Genomic DNA, 27,915 nt, shown 5'->3' with positions numbered 1-27,915 from the left:
TATAATAATAATAATAACAATAATAATGGTATTTGTTAAGCGGTTACTATGTCCCCTTCTAGACTGTGAGCCCGTTGTTGGGTGGGGACCGTCTCTACATGTTGCCAACTTGTACTTCCCAAGCGCTTAGTACAGTGTCTGCACCCAGTAAGCGCTCAATAAATACGATTAAATGAATGAATGAATGAATGAAGCAGTGCTCTGCCCCCTCCCCTCTATAAGGCCCCAATCCGGGCCGGGGGCGCTACCACCGCGTCCCGCAGGGGGGCGCAGGGGAGGCTCGCTCCCCTACTCCCCGCCCCCCCCCCGCGGTCCGGAGCCGATGGTTCGCTCCGAGCCTGCCGCCGCCTGATTGGGTAGGCTGCCTCCGTCCCGCCCCCAGCGCAAAAAGCCTCCACTCGATTGGCTGGATCACCCCGGGGGGCCCCCTGCGTCACTTCCGGTCGGCCCCGGCGGGAGATTCAGAAGCCGGGCTCGGCCCGCCCGCCGGAAGTGAGTGACTCTGTGGCCCAGGCCCCACTTTATTAAGCGCTTTATTTATTTATTGGCATTTTTATTTATTTATTTATTCATTTATTTATTTATTTATTTATATTTGCTTATTATTTATGTAAATATATACCTATTTATTTATATGAAAATACATATTCATTTATGTATAAATGCATGCATGTTTATATAAATGCATACATATATAAGTACATACTTATTTGTATATGACTGCATACACATTCATTTGTATGTGAATACATACATATTTATTTATATATGACTACCTACGTATTTATTTATATGTGACTACATACACATTTATTTATATATGAATACACATATTTATCTATATATAAATACATCTTTATTTACATATAAATGCATGCATATTTATTTATTATTTGCTTATTTATGTGAACACATATATATCCATATATATACATATTGTTACATATAAATTCATAAATATTTATTCATATATGACCGCATACATATTTATTTATGCATGACTGCATGCATATTCATAGATGTGTAAACACATGCATATTTATTTATATAAATACATATTCATATATAGATACAAATTTATTTACATATATAAATACATGTTTATTTACATAAATGCGTATTCATTGATATGTGAGTGCATGTTTATTTGCATATATGAATGCATATTTATTTATATATGAACACATATGTATTGATATATAGATGCATATTTATTTACATATGTAAATACATATTTATTAGTCATTTATTTATTACTTGGTATTTATTAAGCGCTCACTAGGTGCCAAACCCTGTTCTAAGCACTAGAGTAGACACAATAATAATAATAATAATAATGTTGGTATTTGTTAAGCGCTCACTAAGTGCCAAACACTGTCTTAGCGCTGGGGTAATAATAATAATAATATTGGCATTTATTAAGCGCTTACTATGTGCCAAGCACTGTTCTAAGCGCTGGGGGGATACAAGGTGATCAGGTTGTCCCACATGGGGCTCACAGTCTTCATCCCCATTTTACAGATGAGGGAACTGAGTCCCAGGGAATAATAATAATAATGGTATTTATTAAGCCCTTACTCTGTGCAAAGCACTGTTCTAAGCGCTGGGGAGGTTACAAGGTGATCAGGTGGTCCCACGGGGGGCTCACAGTCTTCATCCCCATTTTACAGGTGAGGGAACTGAGGCCTAGAGAAGTGAAGTGACTTGCCCAAAGTCACCCAGCTGACAATTGGTAGAGTCGGGATTTGAACCCATGACCTCTGACTCCAGAGCCCGGGCTCTTTCCACTGAGCCATGCTGCTTCTCTAAGCACTGTTCTGTACTAAGCACTGGAGTGGATACAATAATAAGAATAATAATTTTGGTATTTAAGTGCTTACTTTGTGCCAAGCCCTGTTCTAAGTGCTGGGGTGGATACAATAATAATAATAATAATAATAATAATAATAATAATAATAATTTTGGTATTTGTTAAAGCAATTACTAGGTGCCAAGCACTGTTCTAAGCTCTGGGGTAGATCCAATAATAATAATTTTGGTATTTGTTAAGCGCTTACTTTGTGCCAACCGCTTTTCTAAGCGCCGGGGTGGATACAATAATAATAATAATAATAATTTTGGTATTTGTTAAGCGCTTACTTTGTGCCAACCACTTTTCTAAGCACTGGGGTGGATACAATAATAATAATAATAATTTTGGTATTTGTTAAGCGCTCACTATGTGCGAAGCACTGTGGTAAGTGCTGAAGTACAGTGTGGGGCACATAGTAAGCACTTAAATTCCGTAAATAGATAGAAGGGGTTGTATCTGCCAACTCACCTGTATTCTCCCAAATCCTGAGCGTAGTGCTCTGTAAAGAGTGAGCGTTCAATACGTTTAATAGAGCGATTTCTGAAGTGTTTTAATAACGATTTTTCTTTCAAAAGCCTAAGGTTTTTTGTTGCTCATTAGAGGGCAGCAAAGACCGTTGAAAAAAAAAAATCCCAGCCCTAAAGGGGCCAATAGACCCAGGATAATAATAATAATGATTAAAAAAAAAATGATGGCATTTATTAAGCGCTTACTATGTGCAAAGCACTGTTCTAAGCGCTGGGGGAGATACAAGGTGATCAGGTTGTCCCACGGGGGGCTCACAGTCTTCATCCCCGTTTTACAGATGAGGTCACTGAGGCTCAGAATAACAATAATAATAATAATAATAATGGCATTTATTAAGCACTTACTATCTGCAAAGCACTGTTCTAAGTACTGGGGGGGGTACAAGGTGATCAGGCTGTCCCACGTGGGGCTCACAGTCTTCATCCCCATTTTACAGATGAGGTCACTGAGGCTCAGAGAATAATAATAATGATAATAATGGCATTTATTAAGTGCTTACTATGTGCAAAGCACTGTTCTAAGCGCTGGGAGGGTACAAGGTGATCAGGTTGTCCCACGTGGGGCTCACAGTCTTCATCCCCCTTTTACAGATGAGGTCACTGAGGCTCAGAGAATAATAATAATAATGGCATTTATTAAGCGCTTACTATGTGCAAAGCACTGTTCTAAGTGCTGGGGGTGGGGGTGACAAGGTGATCAGGTTGTCCCACGTGGGGCTCACAGTCTTCATGCCCATTTTACAAATGAGGTCACTGAGGCTCAGAGAATAATAATAATAATAATAATATTGGCATTTATTAAGCACTTACTATGTGCAAAACACTGTTCTAAGCACTGGGGGGGATACAAGGTGATCAGGTTGTCCCACGTGGGGCTCACAGTCTTCATCCCCGTTTTACAGATGAGGTCACTGAGGCTCAGAAAAGTGAAGTGACTTGCCCAAGGTCACACAACAGACATGTGGCGGAGCCGGGATTAGAACCCATGACCTCTGGCTCCCAAGCCCGGGCTCTTTCCACTGAGCCACACTGCTTGATGATGATGATAATACTAATTCTGGTATTTGTTAAGCGCTTACTATGTGCCAGGCACTGTACTAAGCGCTGGGATGGGTAGAGAAGCAGCGTGGCTCAGTGGAAAGAGCCCGGGCTTTGGAGTCCGAGGTCATGGGTTCGAATCCCGGCTCCGCCAATTGTCAGTTGTGGGACTTTGGGCAAGTCACTTCACTGCTCTGGGCCTCAGTTACCTCATCTGGAAAATGGGGATGAATAATAATAATAATGATGGTATTTATTAAGCGCTTACTATGTGCAACACACTGTTCTAGGCGCCGGGGGGGTGCAAGGTGATCAGGTTGTCCCACGGGGGGCTCACAGTTTTAATCCCCATTTGACAGATGAGGGAACTGAGGCCCAGAGAAGTGAAGTGGCTTGCCCAAGGTCACACAGCAGACAAGTGGCGGAGCGGGGATTTGAACCCATGACCTCTGACTCCCAAGCCCGGGCTCTTTCCACTGAGCCACGCCGCTTCTCCTAGGAAGAAGTAAGGAAGAAGGAAGAAAGTTTCCACTCCTTGGAAGATGGAAGAAAGTTTCCAAACAACTGGAACCCTCCTTTTTTAAATTTAGGACGAGAGTAGTGAACTGATTTTGTTGCAGAGGGAAAATGCCGTACTGCCCAAGCGCTTAGTACAGTGCTCTGCACCCAGTAAGCGCTCAATAAATACAATAAACAACAAACAAAATAAAGCTTCCCCTCTTCCCCACCCGCCACCCTGAGTTCTGTATGGGACCCAAAATGAAGGTTTATTTATTGCTAATGATCCCCCCCATCTTACCTCCTTCCCTTCCCCACAGCACCTGTATATATGTATATATGTTTGTACATATTTATTATGTATTATTATTTATTTTATTTTGTTAGTATGTTTGGTTTTGTTCTCTGTCTTCCCCTTTTAGACTGTGAGCCCACTGTTGGGTAGGGACTGTCTCTAGATGTTGCCAATTTGTACTTCCCAAGCGCTTAGTACAGTGCTCTGCACATAGTAAGCGCTCAATAAACACGATTGATGATGATTTATTACTCTATTTTACTTGTACATATCTATTCTATTTTATTTCGTTAGTATGTTTGGTTTTTTTCTCTGTCTCCCCCTTTTAGACTGTTGGGTAGGGACCGTCTCTATCTGTTGCCAACTTGGACTTCCCAAGCGCTTAGTCCAGTGCTCTGCACACAGTAAGCGCTCAATAAATACGATTGATTGATTGCTAACTTCTGCCAAATGTTTTATTTCAGACTCCTGAATGAGCCCATGAGTGGGAGAAGACAGTTTCTTCTTGCCTCTGTCACTGCTGTCCAGAATTCCCGTTTTGTGTATCCATCGTGTCAGAATTGCTTCTCTAGGATCATCCTTGGATCTGCAAGGTAAAGGCACGTCGGGGACTATTTTGATTTTTGAGGGAATTAACGAGGGAAGCCAAGGCACATTTGACAGTGGCTATGCTTAGGCAATCAAGCAAAAGCCACAAGGGTTTCAATTCAAAGGAAATCTGACTGTATGTTGAAAATATTCATAACGGGAATAATAATAATGTTGATATTTGTTGAGCGCTTACTTTGTGCCAAGCCCCGTTCTAAGCGCTGGGGAGGTTGCAAGGTGATCGGGTTGTCCCACGGGGGGCTCACCATTTTAATCCCCATTTTACAGATGAGGTAACGGAGGCATGGAGAAGTGAGGTGACTTGCCCAAACTCACACAGCTGACAGAGCTGGGATTTGAACCCATGACCTCTGACTCCAAAGCCCAGGCTCTTTCCACTGAGCCACAGCAGCTTCTCCCGTAGTATTTAAGCGCTTATAAGCTAAACACTGTGCTATTCATTCATTCAGTTGTATTTATTGAGCGCTTACTGTGTGCAGATCAATCAATCAATCAATCAATCGTATTTATTGAGCGCTTACTATGTGCAGAGCACTGTACTAAGCGCTTGGGAAGTACAAATTGGCATCACATAGAGACAGTCCCTATCCAACAGTGGGCTCACAGTCTAAAAGGGGGAGACAGAGAACAGAACCAAACACACCAACAAAATAAAATAAGTAGGATAGAAATGTACAAGTAAAATAAATAAATAAATAAATAAATAGAGTAATAAATATGTACAACCATATATACATATATACAGGTGCTAATCAATCAATTGTATTTACTGAGTGCTTACTGTGTGCAGAGCACTGTACTAAGCGCTTGGGAAGTCCAAGTTGGCAACATATAGAGACCCAACAGCGGGCTCACAGTCTAGAAGGGGGAGACAGACAACAAAACAAAACATATTCACAAAAATATGTGCTAGGCACTGGGGTAATAATAATAATTCCTTCATTCCTTCAATCGTATTTATTTAGCGCTTACTGTGTGCTGAGCACCGTACTAAGCGCTTGGGAAGTCCAAGTTGGCAACATCTAGAGACGGTCCCTACACAACAGTGGGCTCACGGTCTAGAAGGGGGAGACAGACAACAAAACAAAACATATTCATAAAAATATGTGCTAGGCCCTGGGGTAATAATAATAATTCCTTCATTCCTTCAATCGTATTTATTGAGCGCTTACTGTGTGCTGAGCGCCGTACTAAGCGCTTGGAAAGTACAAGTTGGCAACATATAGAGGCGGTCCCTACCCAACAACGGGCTCACAGTCTAGAAATAATAATAATTATGGCATTTGTTAAGCGCTCACTACGTGCCAGGCACTGTACTAAGCGCTGGGGTGGATATAAGCAAATCGGGGTAGATAGATGATCATCAGATTGGACACAGGTGGGGGCTTTTTGTTGTTTTTTAAATGGCACTTGATAAGCATTTACTGTGTGTCAAGCACTGTTCTAAGTGCTGGGGTAGATACAAGTTAATTCATTCAATCGTATTTATTGAGCGCTTACTGTGTGCAGAGCACTGTACTAAGCGCTTGGGAAGTACAAGTTGGCAACAGAAGTTAATCAGGTTGGACACAGTCCCTGACCCACTTGGAGCTCACAGTCTAAGTAGGAGGGAGTGGGAATTAATTTGTACGTATTTATTCTATTTATTTTATTTGGTTAATACGTTTTGTCTTGTTGTCTGTCTCCCCCTTCTAGACTGTGAGCCCGCTGTTGGGTAGGGACTGGCTCTAGATGTTGCCCACTTGGACTTCCTAAGCGCTTAGTACAGTGCTCTGCACACAGTAAGCGCTCAATAAATGTGATTGATTGATTCCTTTGGAACCAATTCAAAGTGGAGGGCGGGGAAGAGCTCATGAGGTGCGGGGAAGGTGCCACTGGGCCCATCCCACTCTGGGCGGCCACGCTGGACGTCGAATGTCATCATCAATCGTATTTATTGAGCGCTGACTGTGTGCAGAGCACTGTACTAAGCGCTTGGGAAGTCCAAGTTGGCAACATCTAGAGACGGTCCCTACCCAACAGTGGGCTCCCAGAATGTCGTCCGTCTGGCGGCCACCGAACCACAACAGGCCGACTGAGCCTCCGATGGCCCTCGAGGCCGCCGTTTCTGAAGGAGAAGAGGAGTAGGTTGCCAACTTGGACTTCCCAAGCGCTTAGCGCAGCGCTCTGCACACAGTAAGCGCTCAATAAATACGATTGATTGATTGATTGAGTGAGTAGTGTCGCTCAGCACCAACCCCAACTGGCCCCGGTCATCTGTGGGCCAAAGGGAAGACTAAAATGGCAAGCCTCGGGAGGGTGGGAATTAGACCGTGAGCCCACTGTTGGGTAGGGACCGTCTCTCTATGTTGCCAACCTGTACTTCCCAAGCGCTTAGTACAGCGCTCTGCACACAGTAAGCGCTCAATAAATACGATTGATTGAGTGAGTGAGTAGTGTCGCTCAGCACAGAAGGGAGCGGCGATAACAAACCCCAACTGGCCCCGGTCATCTGTGGGCCAAAGGGAAGACTAAAATGGCAAGCCTCGGGACGGTGGGAATTAGACCGTGAGCCCACTGTTGGGTAGGGACCGTCTCTATATGTTGCCAACCTGTACTTCCCAAGCGCTTAGTACAGCGCTCTGCACACAGTAAGCGCTCAATAAATACGATTGATTGATTGATTGAGTAGTGTCGCTCAGCACAGAAGGGAGCGGCGATAACAAACCCCAACTGGCCCCGGTCATCTGCGGGCCAAAGGGAAGACTAAAATGGCAAGCCTCGGGACGGTGGGAATTAGACCGTGAGCCCACTGTTGGGTAGGGACTGTCTCTATATGTTGCCAACCTGTACTTCCCAAGCGCTTAGTCCAGTGCTCTGCACACAGTAAGCGCTCAATAAATACGATTGATTGAGTGAGTAGAGTCGCTCAGTACAGAAGGGAACGGCGATAACAAACCCCAACTGGCCCCGGTCATCTGCGGGCCAAAGGGAAGACTAACATGGCAAGCCTCGGGACGGTGGGAATTAGACCGTGAGCCCACTGTTGGGTAGGGACTGTCTCTATATGTTGCCAACCTGTACTTCCCAAGCGCTTAGTACAGCGCTCTGCACACGGTAAGCGCTCAATAAATATGATTGATTGATTGAGTAGTGTCGCTCAGCACAGAAGGGAGCGGCGATAACAAACCCCAACGGGCCCCGGTCATCTGCGGGCCAAAGGGAAGACTAAAATGGCAAGCCTCGGGACGGTGGGAATTACCACTGTTGGGTAGGGACTGTCTCTATATGTTGCCAACCTGTACTTCCCAAGCGCTTAGTCCAGCGCTCTGCACACAGTAAGCGCTCAATAAATACGATTGATTGATTGATTGATCCATTGACTTCCTTTCCCCCCTCTTCCCAGGTTCCACTGTCCAAGATGCGGCTGCCAGGGTGAGACGGAGAATGCAAGTTACAGGTATAAGCTGGCCCTGAGAGTTGCCGGGGAGAATGAATTATTTATCATCACTGTGTTCGGAAGCTGTTTAAACCCATTCTTCGGCCTACCCGCCAGGCTTCTGCAGAGGTAGGAAGTCGATTTCCTTTGGGTCATTACTATTTTTCCCCCCTTTCTCTCGCCACCCCCTCGGTGTGTGCTCACGAATCAGGCTGGAGCACCCCCAGGTGGGTCATGGGTTTGAATCCCGACTCCGCCACATGTCTGCTGTGTGATCTCGGGCAAGTCACTTCACTTCTCTGGGCCTCAGCTACCTCATCTGTGAAATGGGGGTTAAGACTGTGAGCCCCCCGTGGGACAACCCGATCACCCTGTATCTTAGAACAGTGCTTTGCACGTAGTAAGCGCTTAACAAATGCCAATTATTATTATTATTGTAGAAAAGCGAAGCACTGGGGAGGCGGCGGGCGGGCAGGGGAACATATATGGCATCCCCGTGTGCGTGTGTCTGTGTGTGTGCCGGATGCGGGGGTCAGAAAATGAAATTAATTCTTCCGGCTTCTGGTCTGCCCACGGAGCCGGCGACCGCTTTTCATCATCATCATCATCAATCGTATTTATTGAGCGCTTACTATGTGCAGAGCACTGTACTAAGCGCTTGGGAAGTACAAATTGGCAACATATAGAGACAGTCCCTACCCAACAGTGGGCTCACAGTCTAAAAGGGCTTTTCCACGGGGGACGGGCTCCGTCCTGGTTGAGAACCCTCTCGGTTCCTCTTCTTTCTGCCCTTTGGTATTAATAGGTCGGGTCCCTTCCTGCGTCAAAATTAGGGGCTCCCCCACAGAACCCTCACACCTGCCCCCCGTTTTGGGTTTTTTTTTTCTTTAATGGCATTTGTTAAGCGTTTACTCTGCATCAAGCACTGTTCTCAGGTAGGTACAAGTCAATTAGGTCGGACACGGTCTCTGGCCCGCGCGGGGCTCACGGTCTAAGTAGGAGGGAGAACAGGGGTCCCCGTTTTACCGTTGAGGGAACGGAGGCACAGAGAAGTGAAGTGATTGGCCCAGGGTCACACAGCAAGCAACTGGCAGAGCCAGGATAATCAATCAATCGTATTTATTGAGCGCTTACTGTGTGCAGAGCACTGTACTAAGCGCTTGGGAAGTACAAGTTGGCAACATATAGAGACGGTCCCTACCCAACAGTGGGCTCACAGTCTAAAAGATAAGAAGCCAGGTCCTTCTGATTCTCCCCCTCTCCATCCCCCCCGCCTTACCTCCTTCCCTTCCCCACAGCACCTGTATATATGTTTGTACGGATTTATTACTCTATTTATTTATTATTTATTTATTTTGCTTGTACATATTTATTCTATTTATTTTATTCTGTTAATATGCCTTGTTGTCTGTCTCCCCCTTCTAGACTGTGAGCCCACTGTTGGGCAGGGACCGTCTCTATACGTGGCCAACTTGGACTTCCCAAGCGCTTAGTCCAGTGCTCTGCACACAGTAAGCGCTCAATAAATACGATTGAATGAATGAATGAATGAATGAATGAATTCCCAGGCCTGGGCTCTCTCCACTAGGCCATACTGCTTCTCAGTGACATGAGTGTCTCCTCATCCCCCCCAACCCCCAGGTCTGGATGAGGGAGACAAGAAGCGACAAGCTTGAAATTGGTCGTTGTGGCTGTATAGTTGTGTGTGTTCATTCATGCATTCAATCGTATTTATTGAGCGCTTACTGTGTGCAGAGCACTGGACTAAGCGCTTGGGAAGTACAAGTTAGCGCTAGTCTTTCCCAGTGCTCTGCACAGAGAGGACGAGACTTGCCCCCCTTCCCCAGAAATCTCTGTTGAAGGGAAACAGCCTGGTCTGTTGGCTACAGAAAGGGCCGGGGAGACGGAAAGACCTGGGTTGTCAACCACTTTGTCAGTCAATCAATCAATCAATCATATTTATTGAGCGCTTACTGTGTGCAGAGCACTGTACTAAGGCACCCAGGTGACCTTGGGTAAGTCACTTCACTTCCCTGTCCATGCACAAGGCTCTGGGAGGTTTGCCTGTATATATGTATATATGTTTGTACATATTTATTACTCTATTTATTTTACTTGTACATATCTATTCTATTTATTTTATTTTGTTAGTATGTTTGGTTTTGTTCTCTGTCTCCCCCTTTCAGACTGTGAGCCCACTGTTGGGTAGGGACCGTCTCTATGTGTTGCCAACTTGTGCTTCCCAAGCGCTTAGTACAGTGCTCTGCACCCAGTAAGCGCTCAATAAATACGATTGATTGATTGATTGATTGATTGCCCCTCTTCCCCAGAAATCTTTGTTGAAGGGAAACAGCCTGGTCTGTTGGCTACAGAAAGGGCCTGGGAGACGGAAAGACCTGGGTTCTCAACCGCTTTGTCTCTCAATCAATCAATCAATCAGTCAATCGTATTTATTGAGCACTTACTGTGTGCAGAGCACTGTACTAAGGCACCCAGGTGACCTTGGGTAAGTCACTTCACTTCCCTGTCCGTGCACAAGGCTCTGGGAGGTTTGCCTGTATATATGTATATATGTTTGTACATATTTATTACTCTATTTATTTTACTTGTACATATCTATTCTATTTATTTTATTTTGTTAGTATGTTTGGTTTTGTTCTCTGTCTCCCCCTTTTAGACTGTGAGCCCACTGTTGGGTAAGGACTGCCTCTATATGTTGCCAACTTGGACTTCCCAAGCGCTTAGTACAGTGCTCTGCACACAGTAAACGCTCAATAAATACGATTGATTGATTGATTGCCCCCCTTCCCCAGAAATCTCTGTTGAAGGGAAACAGCCTGGTCTGTTGACTACAGAAAGGGCCTGGGAGACGGAAAGACCTGGGTTCTCAATCACTTTGTCAATCAATCAATCAGTCGTATTTATTGAGCGCTTACTGTGTGCAGAGCACTGTACTAAGGCACCCAGGTGACCTTGGGTAAGTCACTTCACTTCCCTGTCCGTGCACAAGGCTCTGGGAGGTTTGCCTGTATATATGCATATATGTTTGTACATATTTATTACTCTATTTATTTTACTTGTACATATCTATTCTATTTATTTTATTTTGTTAGTATGTTTGGTTTTGTTCTCTGTCTCCCCCTTTCAGACAGTGAGCCCACTGTTGGGTAGGGACTGTCTCTATATGTTGCCAACTTGGACTTCCCAAGCGCTTAGTCCAGTGCTCTGCACACAGTAAGCGCTCAATAAATACGATTGATTGATTGATTCTTTTGGTCCATGACATCACAGTTTTCTCCCTCCGGTTTTATCTTTTGCAGTTTAATTCTTCCAAAGATGGTTTTTTTTCCCATTTTCTCTTTTTTTTTCCCCCTCCCAATCAACGTACGTCCAGGATTCTAAGCCACTGGGTTTTTTTTTTTCCCATTTTCTCTTTTTTTTTCGCCTCCCAATCAAGGTACGTCTGGGATTCTAAGCCACTGGTTTTTTTTTCCCATTTTCTCTTTTTTTCCCCCTTACCAATCAAGTTGTGTCCAGGATTCTAAGCCACTGGGTTTTTTTCCCCATTTTCTCTTTTTTTTCCCCCTCCCAATCAAGGTACGTCCAGGATTCTAAGCCACTGGGGTTTTTTTTTTCCCATTTTCTCTTTTTTTTTCCCCTCCCAATCAAGGTACGTCCCGGATTCTAAGCCACTGGGTTTTTTTCCCCATTTTCTCTTTTTTTTCCCCCTCCCAATCAAGGTACATCCAGGATTCTAAGCCACTGTTTTTTTTTTCCCATTTTCTCTTTTTTTTCCCCTCCCAATCAAGGTACATCCAGGATTCCAAGCCACTGGGTTTTTTTCCCATTGTCTCTTTTTTTCCCCCTCCCAATCAAGGTACGTCCAGGATTCTAAGCCACTGGGTTTTTTTCCCATTTTCTCTTTTTTTTTTCCCCTCCCAATCAAGGTACATCCAAGATTCTAAGCCACTGGGTTTTTTTCCCATTTTCTCTTTTTTTTCCCCTCCCAATCAAGGTACGTCCAGGATTCTAAGCCACTGGGGTTTTTTCCCATTTTCTCTTTTTTTTTTCCCCTCCCAATCAAGGTACGTCCAGGATTCTAACCCACTGTTTTTTTTTTTCCCATTTTTCCTTCTTTTTTCCCCTCCCAATCAAGGTACGTCCAGGATTCTAAGCCACTTCCAGGAACCCCGGACAACGATGCAGTTTGGGATTTACTAATTCAAGCAGTTCACACTTGTTTTGTTGGAAGAAGCTTTATCTTTGGAGTTACGGTGAGTAAGGTTTATTAGCATTCTCAGTGGTGAACACGTGTTCGAAAGGAAAGTGAGGGTGTCTCTTCCTTTGGAGATTGCTAAGAAACAGGTTGAAGGTTAATTTCTGGGGCGGTACGAAGGCCAGCCTGCCCTGAGGCAGGGGACTGACTAGATAGAAGCAGCGTGGCTCCGTGGAAAGAGCCCGGGCTTTGGAGTCGGAGGTTGTGGGTTCAAATCCCGGCTCCGCCAATTGTCAGCTGTGTGACTTTGGGCAAGTCACTTCACTTCTCTGGGCCTCCGTTCCCTCATCTGGAAAATGGGGATGAAGACTGTGAGCCCCCCGTGGGACAACCTGATCACTCTGTATCCCCCAGCACTTAGAACGGTGCTTTGCACATAGTAAGCGCTTAACACATACCATCATTATTATTTTTATAGAAGTAGCATAGGCTCATGTAGATTGTAAACTCATTATGAGCAGAGAATGTCTGTTATATTATTATACTGTACTTTCCCAAGCGCTTAGTACAGTGTTCTGCAAACAGTAAGCGCTCAATAAATACAACTGATTGACTAATCAGCGTGGCTCAGTGGGAAGAGCCCGGGCTTTGGAGTCGGAGGTCATGGGTTCAAATCCCCTCTCTGCCAATTGTCAGCTGTGTGACTTTGGGCAAGTCACTTCACTTCTCTGGGCCTCCGTTCCCTCATCTGGAAAATGGGGATGAAGACTGTGAGCCCCCCGTGGGACAACCTGATCACTCTGTATCCCCCAGCGCTTAGAACGGTGCTTTGCACATAGTAAGCGCTTAACACATACCATCATTATGGTATCCCCCTTTCAGACCGTGAGCCCACTATTGGGTGGGGACTGTCTCTCTATGTTGCCAACTTGTACTTCCCAAGCGCTTAGTACAGTGCTCTGCACACAGTAAGCGCTCAATAAATACGATTGATGATGATGATGATCATTATTATTATTATAGAAGTAGCATAGGCTCATGTAGATTGTAAACTCATTACGAGCAGGGAATGTCTGTTATATTATTATACTGTACTCTCCCAAGCGCTTAGTACGGTGTTCTGCAAGCAGTAAGCGCTCAATAAATACGACTGACTAATCAGCCACTTATTGAACACTTACTGTGTGCAAAGCATTGTACTTGAGTGCTTCGGAGAGTACAATATGAGGTGGTAGACACGCTCCCTGACCAAAGGAACGTACAGCCTAGTGGAAAGACGAAAAGAACTGGGAGTCGGGGGTCCTGGGTTTTAATCCTGGCTCTGCCACTGGCCTGCTGGGTGACCTTGAGCAAGTCACCCAACCTCTCTGTGCTGCAGTTCTCTCATCTATAAAGTGGGGATTAAATAACCGATCTCCCTCCTTCCCGCCCAGACTGTGAGTCTCATGTGAGTCTGATTATCTTGTATCTACCTTAGCACTTAGTACGGGGCTTGGTGTATAGCTGGCACTTCACATCATCGTCATCATCAATCGTATTTATTGAGCGCTTACTATGTGCAGAGCACTGTACTAAGCGCTTGGGAAGTACAAATTGGCAACATATAGAGACAGTCCCTACCCAACAGTGGGCTCACAGTCTAAAAATACCACAATTTGTAGAAGCAGTAGTAGTCATGGTAGTACTAGTAATTAAGGAATTCAGCGAGTTCAATTCACTGAATTCGATGGACTCGGAAAGCGCAACGGAAGCATGGGACCCATACTGTGCCCACAAGGGGTTTCCACTCCAACAGGGGAGACAGGCATAAAAATATTTGCGAATCGCACCGGCAGAATAAGTCACTGAAGGCCAATTTTGTTCATGCGTCTCTTATGAATCCTTGGTCGGGCATAGAAAAAAATCCATTCGGATACGAGAGCTCTTCAGGGGCATACAAGAATCTAATAATACTTTTTCAAACCAGTTTTCAGCTAAAATAAAATGGTTAAGCTTGGGATTTTCTTTCATTTGAGGTGGGATTTTGTTTTTTGCAAAAAAAAGTTGTAGGGAAGCCGGGGGGAAGGGATAGAGCAAGGTGGGAGAGAAGGGCTGATGGGTTTTTTAAAGGACAGCTCAGGCCCTGGGTACCCATGCCATTCATTCATTCATTCAATCATATTTATTGAGCACTTACTGTGTGCAGAGCACTGTACTAAGTGCTTGGGAAGTCCAAGTTGGCAATATATAGAGACGGTCCCTACCCAACAGCTGCTCACAGTCTAGAAGGGGGAGACAGACCATTCCAATTCTGTGGACTCGGAGACGAGGTACCATTTAACCCAAACAGCCCTGCCCTTTCAGGGACTAAGAATGATCTCAAGCAAACGACCAAGCAAAGAAACCACCCTCGTTTTCGGTAAAAACATGACACAGGGGTTGTAAAGAGTGCCAAGACTGAGCTCAGCAGTAGGCATTTTCCAAGCTTTCAATTTCTCAGGGCTTCTTGCCACGTAAGTCCCCAAACCCCGAGGTCACCTTGCCTTTCTTGATTTATTATTTTATTTATTTATTTATTGTATTTATTGAGCGCTTACTGTGTGCAGAGCACTGTACTAAGCACTTGGGAAGTACAAATTGGCAACATATACAGTCCCTACCCAACAGTGGGCTCACAGTCTAAAAGGGGGAGACAAAACCAAACACATTAACAAAATAAAATAAATAGAATAGATATGTACAAGTAAAATAAATAGAGTAAAAAATACGTACAAACATATATACATATATACAGGTGTTGTGGGTAAGGGAAGGAGGTAAGATGGAGGGGGTGGAGAGGGGGACGAGGGGGAGAGGAAGGAAGGGGCTCAGTGTGGGAAGGCCTCCTGGAGGAGGTGAGCTCTCAGTAGGGCCTTGAAGGGAGGAAGAGAGCTAGCTTGGCGGATGGGCAGAGGGATTGGGGGCATTCCAGGCCCGGGGGAGGACGTGGGCCGGGGGTCGATGGCGGGACAGGCGAGAGCGAGGTACGGTGAGGAGATTAGTGGCGGAGGAGCGGAGGGTGCGGGCTGGGCTGGAGAAGGAGAGAAAGGGAGGTGAGGTAGGAGGAGGCGAGGTGATGGATGGACAGCCTTGAAGCCCAGGGTGAGGAGTTATTAGATGAGCGGCAGCGCGGGCCTAGCAAAACGGCCTGGGAGTTGGGAGATTTGAGTGCTGATCTTGGCTCCCCCGTAGTCGCGCAGCAGACCGGCCATGGAGCTGGAACGAAAACCCGGGCCTCTTCACAACCAGGCCCGTGCTGCCTTTTAGGCTTCTCAAGAATGTATCCAAATCCCCCTTGAATCGATTGGTCTTTTCGGCCCGCCCGTTCATTCATTCAATCGTATTTGTTGAGCGCTTACTGTGTGCAAAGCACTGTACTAAGCGCTTGGGAAGTACAAGTCGGCAACAGCCCCATGAACCAGATAAATGATAAAAAAAGCCTATTCTTGAGAATGTGCCCATCCTCTTGCGGTAACAAATTCCACACGCTTGACTTCCTCTTGTCTGTCTCGAGCCGACATTCTTTAAGCTCCCCCTCGGGAGAGCGTCCGTGTCCCAACGTTGCGGGATCGCGTGCCCGTCGATTCCACTTCCACCCCTCCCACCGTCAGTTCCCTCATCTGTAAAATGGGGATGAAGACTGTGAGCCCCACGTGGGACAACTGGATCACCTTGTATCCCCTCAGCTCTTAGAACAGTGCTTTGCACGTAGTAAGCGCTTAACACATACCATCATTATTATTATTATAGAAGTAGCATAGGCTCATGTAGATTGTAAACTCATTACGAGCAGGGAATGTCTGTTATATTATTATACTGTACTCTCCCAAGCGCTTAGTACGGTGTTCTGCAAACAGTAAGCGCTCAATAAATACGACTGACTGACTAATCAGCGTGGCTCAGTGGAAAGGGCCTGGGCTTTGGAGTCGGAGCTCATGGGTTCAAATCCCGGCTCCGCCAATTGTCAGCTGGGTGACTTTGGGCAAGTCACTTCTCTGAGCCTCGGTTCCCTCATCTGGAAAAAGGGGAAGAAGACTGCGAGCCCCCCGTGGGACATCCTGATCATCTTGTAACCACCCCAGCATTTAGAACAGTGCTTTGCACATAGTAAGGGCTTAATAAATGCCATCACTATTATTATTATTACTCCCTAAAGTGCCTATCACATAGTAAGGGCTTACCAAATACCACATCGGTGGCCTAGTGGATAGAGCACGGGCCTGAAAGCCAGAAGGACCTGGGTTCCAGTCCTGCCGCTGCCACTTGTCTGCTGTGTGGCCTTGAGCAAGTCACTTCACTTCTCTGGGCCTCAGTTACCTCATCTGTGAAACGGGGATTAAGACTGGGAGCCCCATGGGGGCCAGGGACCGTGTCTAACCAGATTATCTTGTACATACCCCGGCGCTTAGAACATTGCCTGGCACGTAGTAAGCACTTAACAAATTCCATTTAAAAAAACCTAAACTAGTATTATGAGGCAGGGGCGAGCACCGCAGATAGTTTATGAGGGGACAGCCAGTCTGTGACTTTCTTGAGGTTGTGTCTCCTATCCACCAATTGTCAGCTGTGTGACTTTGGGCAAGTCACTTCACTTCTCTGTGACCTCATCTGGAAAATGGGGATGAAGACTGTGAGCCCCCCGTGGGACAACCGGGTCACCTCGTAACCTCCCCAGCGCTTAGAACAGTGCTTTGCACATAGTCAGCGCTTAATAAATGCTATCATATTATTATTATTATCCTGGAGGGGGAAGGGAGGAGTGTTAAGATGAGCATTTTTAAGTGCCCTCGCGTCTCTTGCAGAACTTTGGAAACCGACGAGGCCACACAACCGGTCGCAGTGGCCTCTGGCAGAGCTGGCCGAGCCGTAGGGACCGCAGAGGAGAGCTGGTGGCCTGTCAGATTTCACTGCCCAACCCCGCGGTCCCCGGCTCCACCGTGATCGGCTGCTTCGACCGACTTCTGCGGTCAGCCCGGCCCGGGGACGCCGGCTGGGGCTCCCAGCTCCCCGAGAGCCTCTGCCCCATCGCCGACGGCCGGGGCAGCGAGTTCGGGAGCGGCTGCAGCCCTGGCTCCCATCGGGTGGGGGACGGGGACCGCCCCTCCGGGCTCTGGCGGCTGTCCCTCGGGCTCACCTCGGCTGACACGCAGCCCTCCGACGATGGAGCCCCGGCGGCTCTGGAACCGAACGGATCCGGGAGGGACGAGGAGCGGGAACCGCCGGGGACTGGAGCCGCCTGGCCCTACTACCATGATGGATCCCCCGGAAGGCGTGAAGGCGAAGAGGCCCGGCGGCCAGTGGACCGAGGATTCAGCTCACGCCCCGGTCGCGGAAGGATTGGGGCGGTCGACAGCTGGGCCGGGTGTCCGGTTTCCGACATGGTGCAGATGCTCGCCCGCAGCGGGTCAGAGGTTTTCCATGGTTTTCCGTCGGGCCCCGCGGAAGATCGCTCCAGGCCCGGCTTGCCGTCCCACTCCAGTCGAGGCTCACCCCAGGCCCGGGCCTGGGGGCTCTCCCTGCAGGACAGAGACTCGTTCGGCTCAGGCCCATCGCCTGGTCTGACCCCTTCGGCCGGAGGCTCCCAGAGAGAGGATCCCACCCTTTGGGATGAGCTGCCGTTCTCGGAAAGCCTAAATGAGTTCCTGGCCCTGGTGGAAAAGGAGGGGCCCCCAGCCCGGACCGGTGCCCGTCAGTGCTCTGCGGGGGAAGGCAGGTCAGACCCGGGGGAGCCTTCCAAGAAGGCTATGGTTGGGGTGCCTTCTAGGAGGTCACCCCCCATGGCAGAAAGCTTAAACCCTGGCAGGGAGAGCGGTCCCCCAGGAGTTGACTCACCCCCAAAGTCGATTACTCACAGGAGAGCCCAGTCAGCGGACACTAGCATTGGTGGAAAGGAAGATTCAGAGGGCCTTACACCCAATCCCTATCAGTCCATCTTAGCCCTCTCGCCTAAAGACTGGCAAACGCCACCTCCCCCTCCAGAGAGAAGCCACTTTCCGCCGCGTGGAGCTGAAGCGATACCAAATGCAAGTTCTCGCGGGGATATTACCGCACGTGGCCCGATCCCATTCTCCGTTCCAGATGGGCAGAGCCCCACTTCGGAAAGGGGTGCGAAAGAGGTGTGTTTGGGCCATCCCGAACGGTGGATCCATCTTCCCGGCTCCCGGGACGCAGGAGATAAAGAGAATCAGAGCTGCCCACGAAACCAAGGAAATAATCTTCCGGTCAGTAGGAAACGTGCGAGGAGGTCGAGAGCCTCTGGCAGTGGGGTCGGTCTGAGGGCGGAGACGTCGGCCAAATCTCAAGACGGAGTTTTGGGAACGACCACTTGTGCCCACCTGCCTCAAAACTCTCCCCTTCCCCTCGAAGCGAGTTACGACGCTTCCGCTGACCTTTTTGACGCAAGCAGTTCAGGGGAATATCCGAGCAAGTCCAGGAGCGTTTTCTCCCCGTGGGACAGAAGGCCTCTGGAAAGTCATTCCACCCCCAACGGGCTGCTCAGCCCCTTCTCCTCCAGCCAAGGTCATCCACTCCACAGCTCAGCCCGGAGAAAGGTCCGTCTTTCTCTCTGTCAGAGAGCGGGGTCAGCTCTGGGTCCCTCTCCGCCAGATTCACAACACTCCCTGGGAGAGACCCAAGACTTCGTGCCTTACTCACAGTCAACCCCCATTGCACGGAATCCACGGACACTAAGGATCTACAGGATGAAAGACTCTTTCAAGAAATTCGCCTCCAGCCGCCCCGAAGTCACTCCCAAGCCCCAGAACTGTAGCACTGTGAAACCAGCATCCTCAAACCGCTCGGACTCCAGGAAACCAGAAAGCCCAGCATCCAGACACGCCGCGGTGTCCCATCTTCCCCAACCACTCGCCCTGGGCAAAGACCCTGCCGCTGAGCTTCCCGAGGTGGATGCCAACGACTGGGTCCCTCCGTCGACCAAAAAACTATTGCTCCGGTCCGCCCTCCATCCCAAAATGCTTGGATCCCGAGCCAGAGGCCTGACTTTGAATCCCTTCGGACGGAAGACGACACCTAGAAGCGAGGCGAGACGCTGTGGAAAAGCGACAACCGACGGATGTGAGAGAAGGCCGGAGTTAGACCCGGGAAGGACAGCCGCTGCCCTGGACGTGTGGCCGACTCCTCATAAACGGGGAGATGGCGGGACGAACAAAACGGCCGGGGGAGAGACCCCCAGAACCAGAGAAGTCAAATACGGCCTTTCGCTTTCTGAAAATTGGTCACCTGTGGGGCCGGAAGCTAACGCCGCCGCGGGTATCTGGTCTCCCGAACTGTTTACCCCAAAAACCAGCCAAACCCAATCAATGAACTGTTTGGAACGGGGACCCTTGCGTCCCAACAGACGGTGATGCTCAAACAACTCGGCTTGATTAAAATGAACCGGGGGGTCCAAATTGTAAAAACCTCTATCGCGTGGAGGCTTACCGAAGGTGAACTCTTTAGCTACACTGGCACTTTGTTCTGTTGACTGTAACATATTAATGAAAGCGTACTTAAAGTTTATTTTAGAATATGGCTCTAACCAGGCACAAAATAAAGCCTTTTGGAACCAGAAAGGCATCGCTGTTACTAGAGGCAGACTAAATTTGTGTGTGAAATCAAATGTAAAACTGGCAAGGAGTTCCCACCAGATAAAATGAACCGGGGAGTCCAAATTGTTAAAACCTGTATCGCGTGGAGGCTTACCAAAGGTGAACTCTTTAGCTACACTGGCACTTTACTTTGTTCTGTTGACTGTAACATATTAATGAAAGCGTACTTAAAGTTTATTTTAGAATATGGCTCTAACCAGGCACAAAATAAAGCCTTTTGGAACCAGAAAGGCATCGCCGTTACTAGAGGCAGACTAAATTTGTGTGTGAAATTAAGTGTAAAACTGGCAAGGAGTTCCCACCAGATAAAATGAACCGGGGAGTCCAAATTATAAAAACCTCTATCGTGTGGAGGCTTACCAGGTGAACTCTTTAGCTACACTGGCACTTTCCTTTGTTCTGTTGACTGTAACATATTAATGTAAGCATACTTAAAGTTTATTTTACAGTGTGGCTCTAACCAGGCACAAAATAAAGCCTTTTGGAGCTAGAAAGGCATCGCCGTTACTAGAGGCAGACTAAATTCGTGTGTGAAATTAAGTGTAAAACTGGCAAGGAGTTCCCTCCAGATAACATGAACCGGGGAGTCCAAATTGTTAAAACCTGTATCGCGTGGAGGCTTACCAAAGGTGAACTCTTTAGCTACACTGGCACTTTACTTTGTTCTGTTGACTGTAACATATTAATGAAAGCGTACTTAAAGTTTATTTTAGAATATGGCTCTAACCAGGCACAAAATAAAGCCTTTTGGAACCAGAAAGGCATCGCCGTTACTAGAGGCAGACTAAATTTGTGTGTGAAATTAAGTGTAAAACTGGCAAGGAGTTCCCACCAGATAAAATGAACCGGGGAGTCCAAATTATAAAAACCTCTATCGTGTGGAGTTTTACCAGGTGAACTCTTTAGCTACACTAGCACTTTGTTCTGTTGACTGTAACATATTAATGTAAGCATACTTAAAGCTTATTTTATAGTATGGCTCTAACCAGGCACAAAATAAAGTCTTTTGGAGCTAGAAAGGCATCGCCGTTACTAGAGGCAGACTAAATTTGTGGGTGAAATCAAATGTAAAACTGGCAAGGAGTTCCCACCGGATAAAGTGAACTGGGGAGTCCAAACTGTAAAAACCTCTATCTTGTGGAGGCTTACCAGGTGAACTCTTTAGCTACACTGGCACTTTCCTTTGTTCTGTTGACTGTAACATATTAATGTAAGCATACTTAAAGTTTATTTTACAGTGTGGCTCTAACCAGGCACAAAATAAAGCCTTTTGGAGCTAGAAAGGCATCGCTGTTACTAGAGGCAGACTAAATTCGTGTGTGAAATTAAGTGTAAAACTGGCAAGAAGTTCCCACCAAAAGATTCAATTCCGTACTTCCAGACAAATACGCTTGTGGTATCTTCCGGCTCCTGACACTCCTTTTAACAACTCTCTTACCTTCAGTCAGGGGATCCTCTTCTCTGAAGAGTCTCTCTCTTTTTTTATGGTATTTGTTAAGCACTTAATATGGGCCAGGCACTGTACTAAGCGCTGGGGTGGAGACAAGCTAATCAGGTTGAACACAGTCCCTGTCCCACACGGGGCTCACAGTCTCAATCCCCATTTTACAGATGAAGGAACCGTTCTAGACTAGGAGCCCACGGTCGGGTAGGGACTGTCTCTATATGTTGCCAACTTGTACTTCCCAAGCGCTTAGTACAGTGCTCCGCGCACCGTAAGCGCTCAATAAATACGATTGAATGAGACCCAGAGAAGTGAAGTGACTTGCTCAAGGTCACACAGCAGATGAGTGGCGGGGCTGGGATTAGAACTCGGGTCCTTCCAACTCCTAGGCCCACGCTCTATCCACTAGACCACACTGCTTCTTCACTTGGGCGCTGGTTTCTTCAGTCGCTCGTCCGGGTACCGTAAAAACTCTCACCAGCAAAACAGCACCGGAATGGTAAGACTCCATTTTACCCCCAAATCTGGGGAACGACATTTTGGATGCTTCCAAAATGCATTTGCATTTTTACTACTCTATTAATTTATTTTACTTGTACATATCTATTCTATTTATTTTATTTTGTTAATATGTGTGGTTTTGTTCTCTCTCTCCCCCTTCTAGACTGTGAGCCCACTGTTGGGTAGGGACCGTCTCTATGTTGCCAACTTGTACTTCCCAAGTGCTTAGTACAGTGCTCTGCACACAGTAAGCGCTCAATAAATATGATTGATTGATTGATTGATTCTACAAGACTTTGTGCCTAATAATAATAATAATAATGATAATGGTGGCATTTGTGAAGTGCTTACTAGGTGCCAAGCACAGTACTAAATGCCGGGGTAATAATAATAGTGGCATTAATTAAGCACTTACTATGTGCCAAGCACTGTTCTAAGCGCTGGGGAGGTTACAATCAACAATCATATTTATTGAGTGCTTACTGTGTGCAGAGCACTGTACTAAGCGCTTGGGAAGTACAAGGTGATCAGGTTGTCCCACGGAGGGCCCACAGTCTTAATCCCCACTTTGCAGATGAGGTAACTGAGGCACAGAGAAGTGAAGTGACTTGCCCAAAGTCACACAGCTGACAAGCTCCCCCTCCATCCCCCCGCCTTACCTCCTTCCCTTCCCCCCTGCACCTGTATATATGTATATATGTTTGTACGGATTTATTACTCTATTTTACTTGTACATATTTATTCTATTTATTTTATTTTGTTAATATGTTTTGTTCTTTGTCTCCCCGTTCTAGACTGTGAGCCCACTGGTGGGTAGGGACCGTCTCTATATGTTGCCAACTTGTACTTCCCAAGCGCCTAGTACAGTGCTCTGCACACAGTAAGCGCTCAATAAATACAAATGGATGAATAAATTAGCAGATACATTCCTTGCCCATAACAAGCTTACAGTCCGGAGGGGGCTGTATAATATAAATAAATATATTATGGACATGTACATAAGTGTTGTTTAGCTGAAGGAGGAGTGAATGAAGGGAGCAAATCCAACCCCAGCTCTGCCACTTGACTGCTGTGTGACCTTTGGGCCAGTCACTTAACTTCTCTGTGCCTCAGTTTCATCTGTAAAATGGGGATTAGGACTGTGAGCCCCATGTGGGACGGGGACTGTGTCCAACCCAATTACCTTGTATCTACCTTAGTGCTTAGCAGAGTGCCTGGTGTATAACGAGCATTTTTCAAATGCTGCAATTATTATTATTATTATTACCGGAGATGATAGAAAATAAAGGGGTGCTTAGGGTTGGCGGCAGGAGGGTCTTTAGGTGGTATAATAATAATAATAATAATAATAATGATGGCATTTGTTAAGCGCTTACTATGTGCAAAGCACTGTTCTAAGCGCTGGGGAGGATACAAAGTGATCAGGTTGTCCCATGTGGGGCTCACAATCTTAATCCCCATTTAACAGATGAGGGAACTGAGGACCGGAGAAGTTACGTGACTTGCCCAAAGTCACACGGCTGACCAGTGGCAGAGCCGCGATTTGAACCCATGACCTCTGACTCTTTTAGACTCCTCTTTTAGACTCTGGGCCCACTGTTGGGTAGGGACTGTATACGTTGCCAACTTGTACTTCCCAAGCGCTTAGTACAGTGCTCTGCACACAGTAAGCGCTCAATAAATACGATTGATGATGATGATTCCAAAGCTTGGGCTCTTTCCACTGAGCCACACTGCTGCTTCTCCCGAAGCAACCACCCTGGAAATCGGGCGCCTGGGTCTCCTTATCTTCAGTTCCCTGCTTGGCTCCAAAACAATAGGGATCCAACCAGGCAGAACAGTCTGGAATCCCGCCTCCGAGAAGCCCAAAAATAATTCCTCACGCTTCCAAGCGCTGAATCTTAAGTTCCTGACAGGGAGGGGAAATAAAGGCCATTTCCGTCGGTTTTCCCCTTCCCCCAGCCCCAGCGGGATGCGGTGGTTGGATAAATTAGTCTCCCAGCTGGCAGGGCCGTGGGCCAGGAAAGGCAGCTCTACCTGGTAAGTTCGGTGACCCGGCGTGGAGAAGCAGCGTGGCTCAGTGGAAAGAGCCCGGGCTTCGGAGTCCGAGGTCTTGGGTTCGAATCCCGGCTCCGCCACGTGTCTGCTGTGTGACCGTGGGCAAGTCACTTCACTTCTCTGAGCCTCAGTTGCCTCATCTGTAAAATGGGGATTGACTGTGAGCCCCCCGTGGGACAACCTGATCGCGCTGCATCCCCCCCAGCGCTTAGAACAGTGCTCTGCACGTAGTAAGCGCTTCACAAATGCCATCATTATTATTATCTGGGTTAGCGGTCTTCCGCAGGTCGAGGGGCAGAGCCCAGCAGAAACAAAACAAGTCACTCTCCTATCTGTTAAAAGCTTGGGACTGTCTCTATATGTTACCAACTTGTACTTCCCAAGCGCTTAGTACAGTGCTGTGCACACAGTAAACGCTCGATAAACACGACAATGAGTGAATGAATGAATGGGGGTGGAGAACGGTCTCTTACCTACCTATCTATAGAGAAACAGCGTGGCTCAGTGGAAACAGCACCCAAGGTCATCATCAATCGTATTTATTGAGCGCTTACTATGTGCAGAGCACTGTACTAAGCGCTTGGGAAGCACAAATTGGCAACATATAGAGACAGTCCCTACCCAACATTGGGCTCACAGTCTAAAAGGGGGAGACAGAGAACAAAACCAAACATACTAACAAAATAAAATAGAATAGATCATCATCATCATCATCATCAATCGTATTTATTGAGTGCTTACTATGTGCAGAGCACTGTACTAAGCGCTTGGGAAGTACAAATTGGCAACATATAGAGACAGTCCCTACCCGACAGTGGGCTCACAGTCTAAAAAGGGGAGACAGAGAACAAAACCAAACATACTAACAAAATAAAATAAATAGAATAGATATGTACAAGTAAAATAAATGGAGTAATAAATATGTACAAACATATATACAGGTGCTGTGGGGAAGGGAAGGAGGTAAGATGAGGGGGATGGAGAGGGGGACGAGGGGGAGAGGAAGGAAGGGGCTCAGTCTGGGAAGGCCTCCCGGAGGAGGTGAGCTCTCAGCAGGGCCTTGAAGGGAGGAAGGTCATGGGTTCAAATCCCAGCTCCGCCAACTGTCAGCTGTATGACTACCAGGCTGGTCCCTACCCAACAGAGTAAAAGAGGTATTGAATCCCTATTTTACAGATGAGGTCTGTAAAGGTAATCAGATCAGACCTAGTCCCTGCCTCACTTGGGTCTCATAGTCCGAGGAAGGGAGAGCGGGTCTTTTAGCTCCATTTTACAGATGAGGAAATGAGGCCCAAACCCATGCCTTGCCCAAGGTCACCCTGCAGGCCGGTGAAACAGCAATCGCCTGCTTCCCGGTCCCGTGCTCTTTCCACGAGGCCAGGAGTGCTTTTGGCAACAGCTGCGTGCATTTGGGAGTCTCACTTTCAGAATCACTTCTTCTTCCAACTGAGGCACTGTCGGAAAAAACCAAAGTTTTAAATAGCCGAAAGAACAGGAGCATCGCAAGTGATTTTGCCGAACTAAATAAGGGTGCAGGTCAAGTTATAAGTTTTCTTAGGTGCTGCTTCCTAATCTGCCCTGAATATCATCATCATCAATCGTATTTATTGAGCGCTTACTATGTGCAGAGCACTGTACTAAGCGCTTGGGAAGTACAAATTGGCAACATGCATTAATAATTATTAATTCTGGTACAGGTTAAGTGCTTACTATGTGTCAAGCGGCGTTCTGCGCGCTGGGATAGATACAAGTTAAGTCAGACACAGCCCCTGCTCACAACGTAAGGAGGACGGATTGGCAATTTTCAAAGGCACCCAAACTCGGCGGGCATCTGGACTCTTGTGGGAAGCAGTAAACGTGGATTTGATTTTATTTGTACATATTCTATTTTGTTAATATGTTTTGTTTTGTTCTCTGTCTCCCCCTTCTAGACTGTGAGCCCACTGTTGGGTAGGGACCGTCTCTAGATGTTGCCAACTTGGACTTCCCAAGTGCTCTGCACACAGTAAGCACTCAATAAATACGATTGATTGATTGATTGATTGATTGATACTGTGTCCCAGCTGGGGGGTCTTCCCCATTCGGTTCAAATTCCAATGGGGGAGGTTTGAGAGAACCACTTTTCACTTTGACTCCAATCGATTCCCCTTTGTTGATCAGGGAAACTTGGAGGGTAGCAAAAGGAGAAGTTCACAGTCAGCTTGGCAACCTTGCCTTTTCTGGGAAGGAAGGAAAAAAAGGAAGCTGTCAGGGTAAAATGTATGCTAGATTGAAAGACAGACGGAGAGCGAAAGGAGAGAGAGGGAGAGGGGAGAGAGAGAAGTGGGAATGGGAGAAAAGGAAAGGGGAGACAGAAAATGGAAAAAAGGACACAGGAGACATGGAGGAGAGAAAGAGGGGAGGGAGAGGGAAATAACCGATGAAAGAGGGAAGGCAGGAGAGGCAGAAATCCTTATTTTCTTTAAGATCCCCCTTTGATGTACATTTATTATACTACTAATAATTATCATCATCATCAATCGTATTTATTGAGCGCTTACTATGTGCAGAGCACTGCGCTTGGGAAGTACAAATTGGCAACATATACAGTCCCTACCCAACAGTGGGCTCACAGTCTAAAAGTCTAAAATTGGGTTCACAGTCTACAGTGGGCTCACAGTCTAAAATTGTGTTTGTTAAATGCTAAGTGCCAAGCGTTGTACTAAGCGCTGGGGTGGATACGAAATCCATCGGGTCTCACAGCCTAAGTAGGAGGGAGAACAGGCATTGAATCTCCATTTTGCAGAGGAGGGAACTGAGGCCCAGCGGTGTGGAGTGACTTGTCCGGGGTCAAACAGCGCGTAAACGGTGGAGCCGGGATTAGAACTCGGGTCCTCTGACTCCCAAGCCTGGGCTCTCTCCAATAGGCCACGCTACTCCCCATTCGCGCAGGACCGACTGAGGCCCACGGCCAAACAGCTCAATTCCTGTTAAATTGGCTCTGCTAGTAATGAACTTTAAAACTAACGGGCATCTATATAGAGAAGCAGCATGGCCTAGTGAAAAGGACCCAGACTTAGAAGTCAAAGGACCTGGGTTTAATAAGAGACGTATTACTCTATTTATTTATTTATTTATTACTCTATTTATTATTACTCTATTTATTTTACTTGTACATATCTATTCTATTCATTTCATTTTGTTAGTATGTTTGGTTTGGTTTCTCTGCCTCCCCCTTTTAGACTGTGACCCCACTGTTGGGTAGGGACTGTCTCTCTATGTTGCCAACTTGTACTTCCCAAGCGCTTAGTCCAGTGCTCTGCACACAGTAAGCGCTCAATAAGTACGATTGATTGATTGGGTTCTGACACTGCCACTTGCCTGCTATATGATCTTGGGCAAGTCGCTCAACTAATCTGGGTCTCTCAATCAATCAATCAATCGTATTTACTGAGCGCTTACTGTGTGCAGAGCACCGTACTAAGCGCTCGGGAAGTACAAGTTGGCAACATATACAGTCCCTACCCAACAGTGGGCTCACAGTCTAGAAGGGGGGAGACAGAGAACAAAACCAAACATATTAACAAAATAAAATAGAATAGATATGTACAAGTAAAATAGAGTAATAAATATGTACAAATATATATGCATATATATATACACATATGTTTGTACATCATTTCCTCATCTGGAAAATGGGGATTAAATACCTTTTCTCTCTTCTGTTTGGAGCGCGAGCCCTTTGTGGGATAGGGACAGCCTGATGGCAGTTCTTGGCACCTAGTAAGTGCTTGTCATTATTATCTGCTTCTAATAATAATAATAATAATAGCATTTATTAAGCGCTTACTATGT

At 46.7% G+C, this 27,915-nt stretch overlaps 1 protein-coding gene across 1 annotated transcript; it reads left to right on the top strand.

The window, feature by feature from the left end:
- The first annotated feature begins 473 nt into the window (after positions 1-473).
- DDIAS (DNA damage induced apoptosis suppressor) lies at positions 474-19,835 on the top strand. Its single transcript, XM_038761678.1, has 5 exons — positions 474-496; positions 4,675-4,803; positions 8,205-8,366; positions 12,394-12,511; positions 17,274-19,835. Exons 2-5 carry the CDS (start codon positions 4,691-4,693, stop codon positions 19,833-19,835), a joined length of 2,955 nt encoding a protein of 984 aa, XP_038617606.1. The 5' UTR covers positions 474-496; positions 4,675-4,690.
- Positions 19,836-27,915: the final 8,080 nt, after the last annotated feature.

Source organism: Tachyglossus aculeatus, chromosome 20, assembly GCF_015852505.1.
Source record: "Tachyglossus aculeatus isolate mTacAcu1 chromosome 20, mTacAcu1.pri, whole genome shotgun sequence".
Classification (NCBI taxonomy): Eukaryota; Metazoa; Chordata; class Mammalia; order Monotremata; family Tachyglossidae; genus Tachyglossus; species Tachyglossus aculeatus.
This window is presented reverse-complemented; position numbering and strand designations above follow the sequence as displayed.

Excerpts from the sequence above, each read along its gene's own strand:
- DDIAS (XM_038761678.1), top strand. The coding sequence starts at position 4,691 with ATGAGTGGGAGAAGACAGTTTCTTCTTGCCTCTGTCACTGCTGTCCAG. Across the intron at positions 8,367-12,393 it reads CCCGCCAGGCTTCTGCAGAG|GTACGTCCAGGATTCTAAGC; the intron begins GTAGGAAGTCGA and ends CTCCCAATCAAG. Across the intron at positions 12,512-17,273 it reads GCTTTATCTTTGGAGTTACG|AACTTTGGAAACCGACGAGG; the intron begins GTGAGTAAGGTT and ends CGTCTCTTGCAG.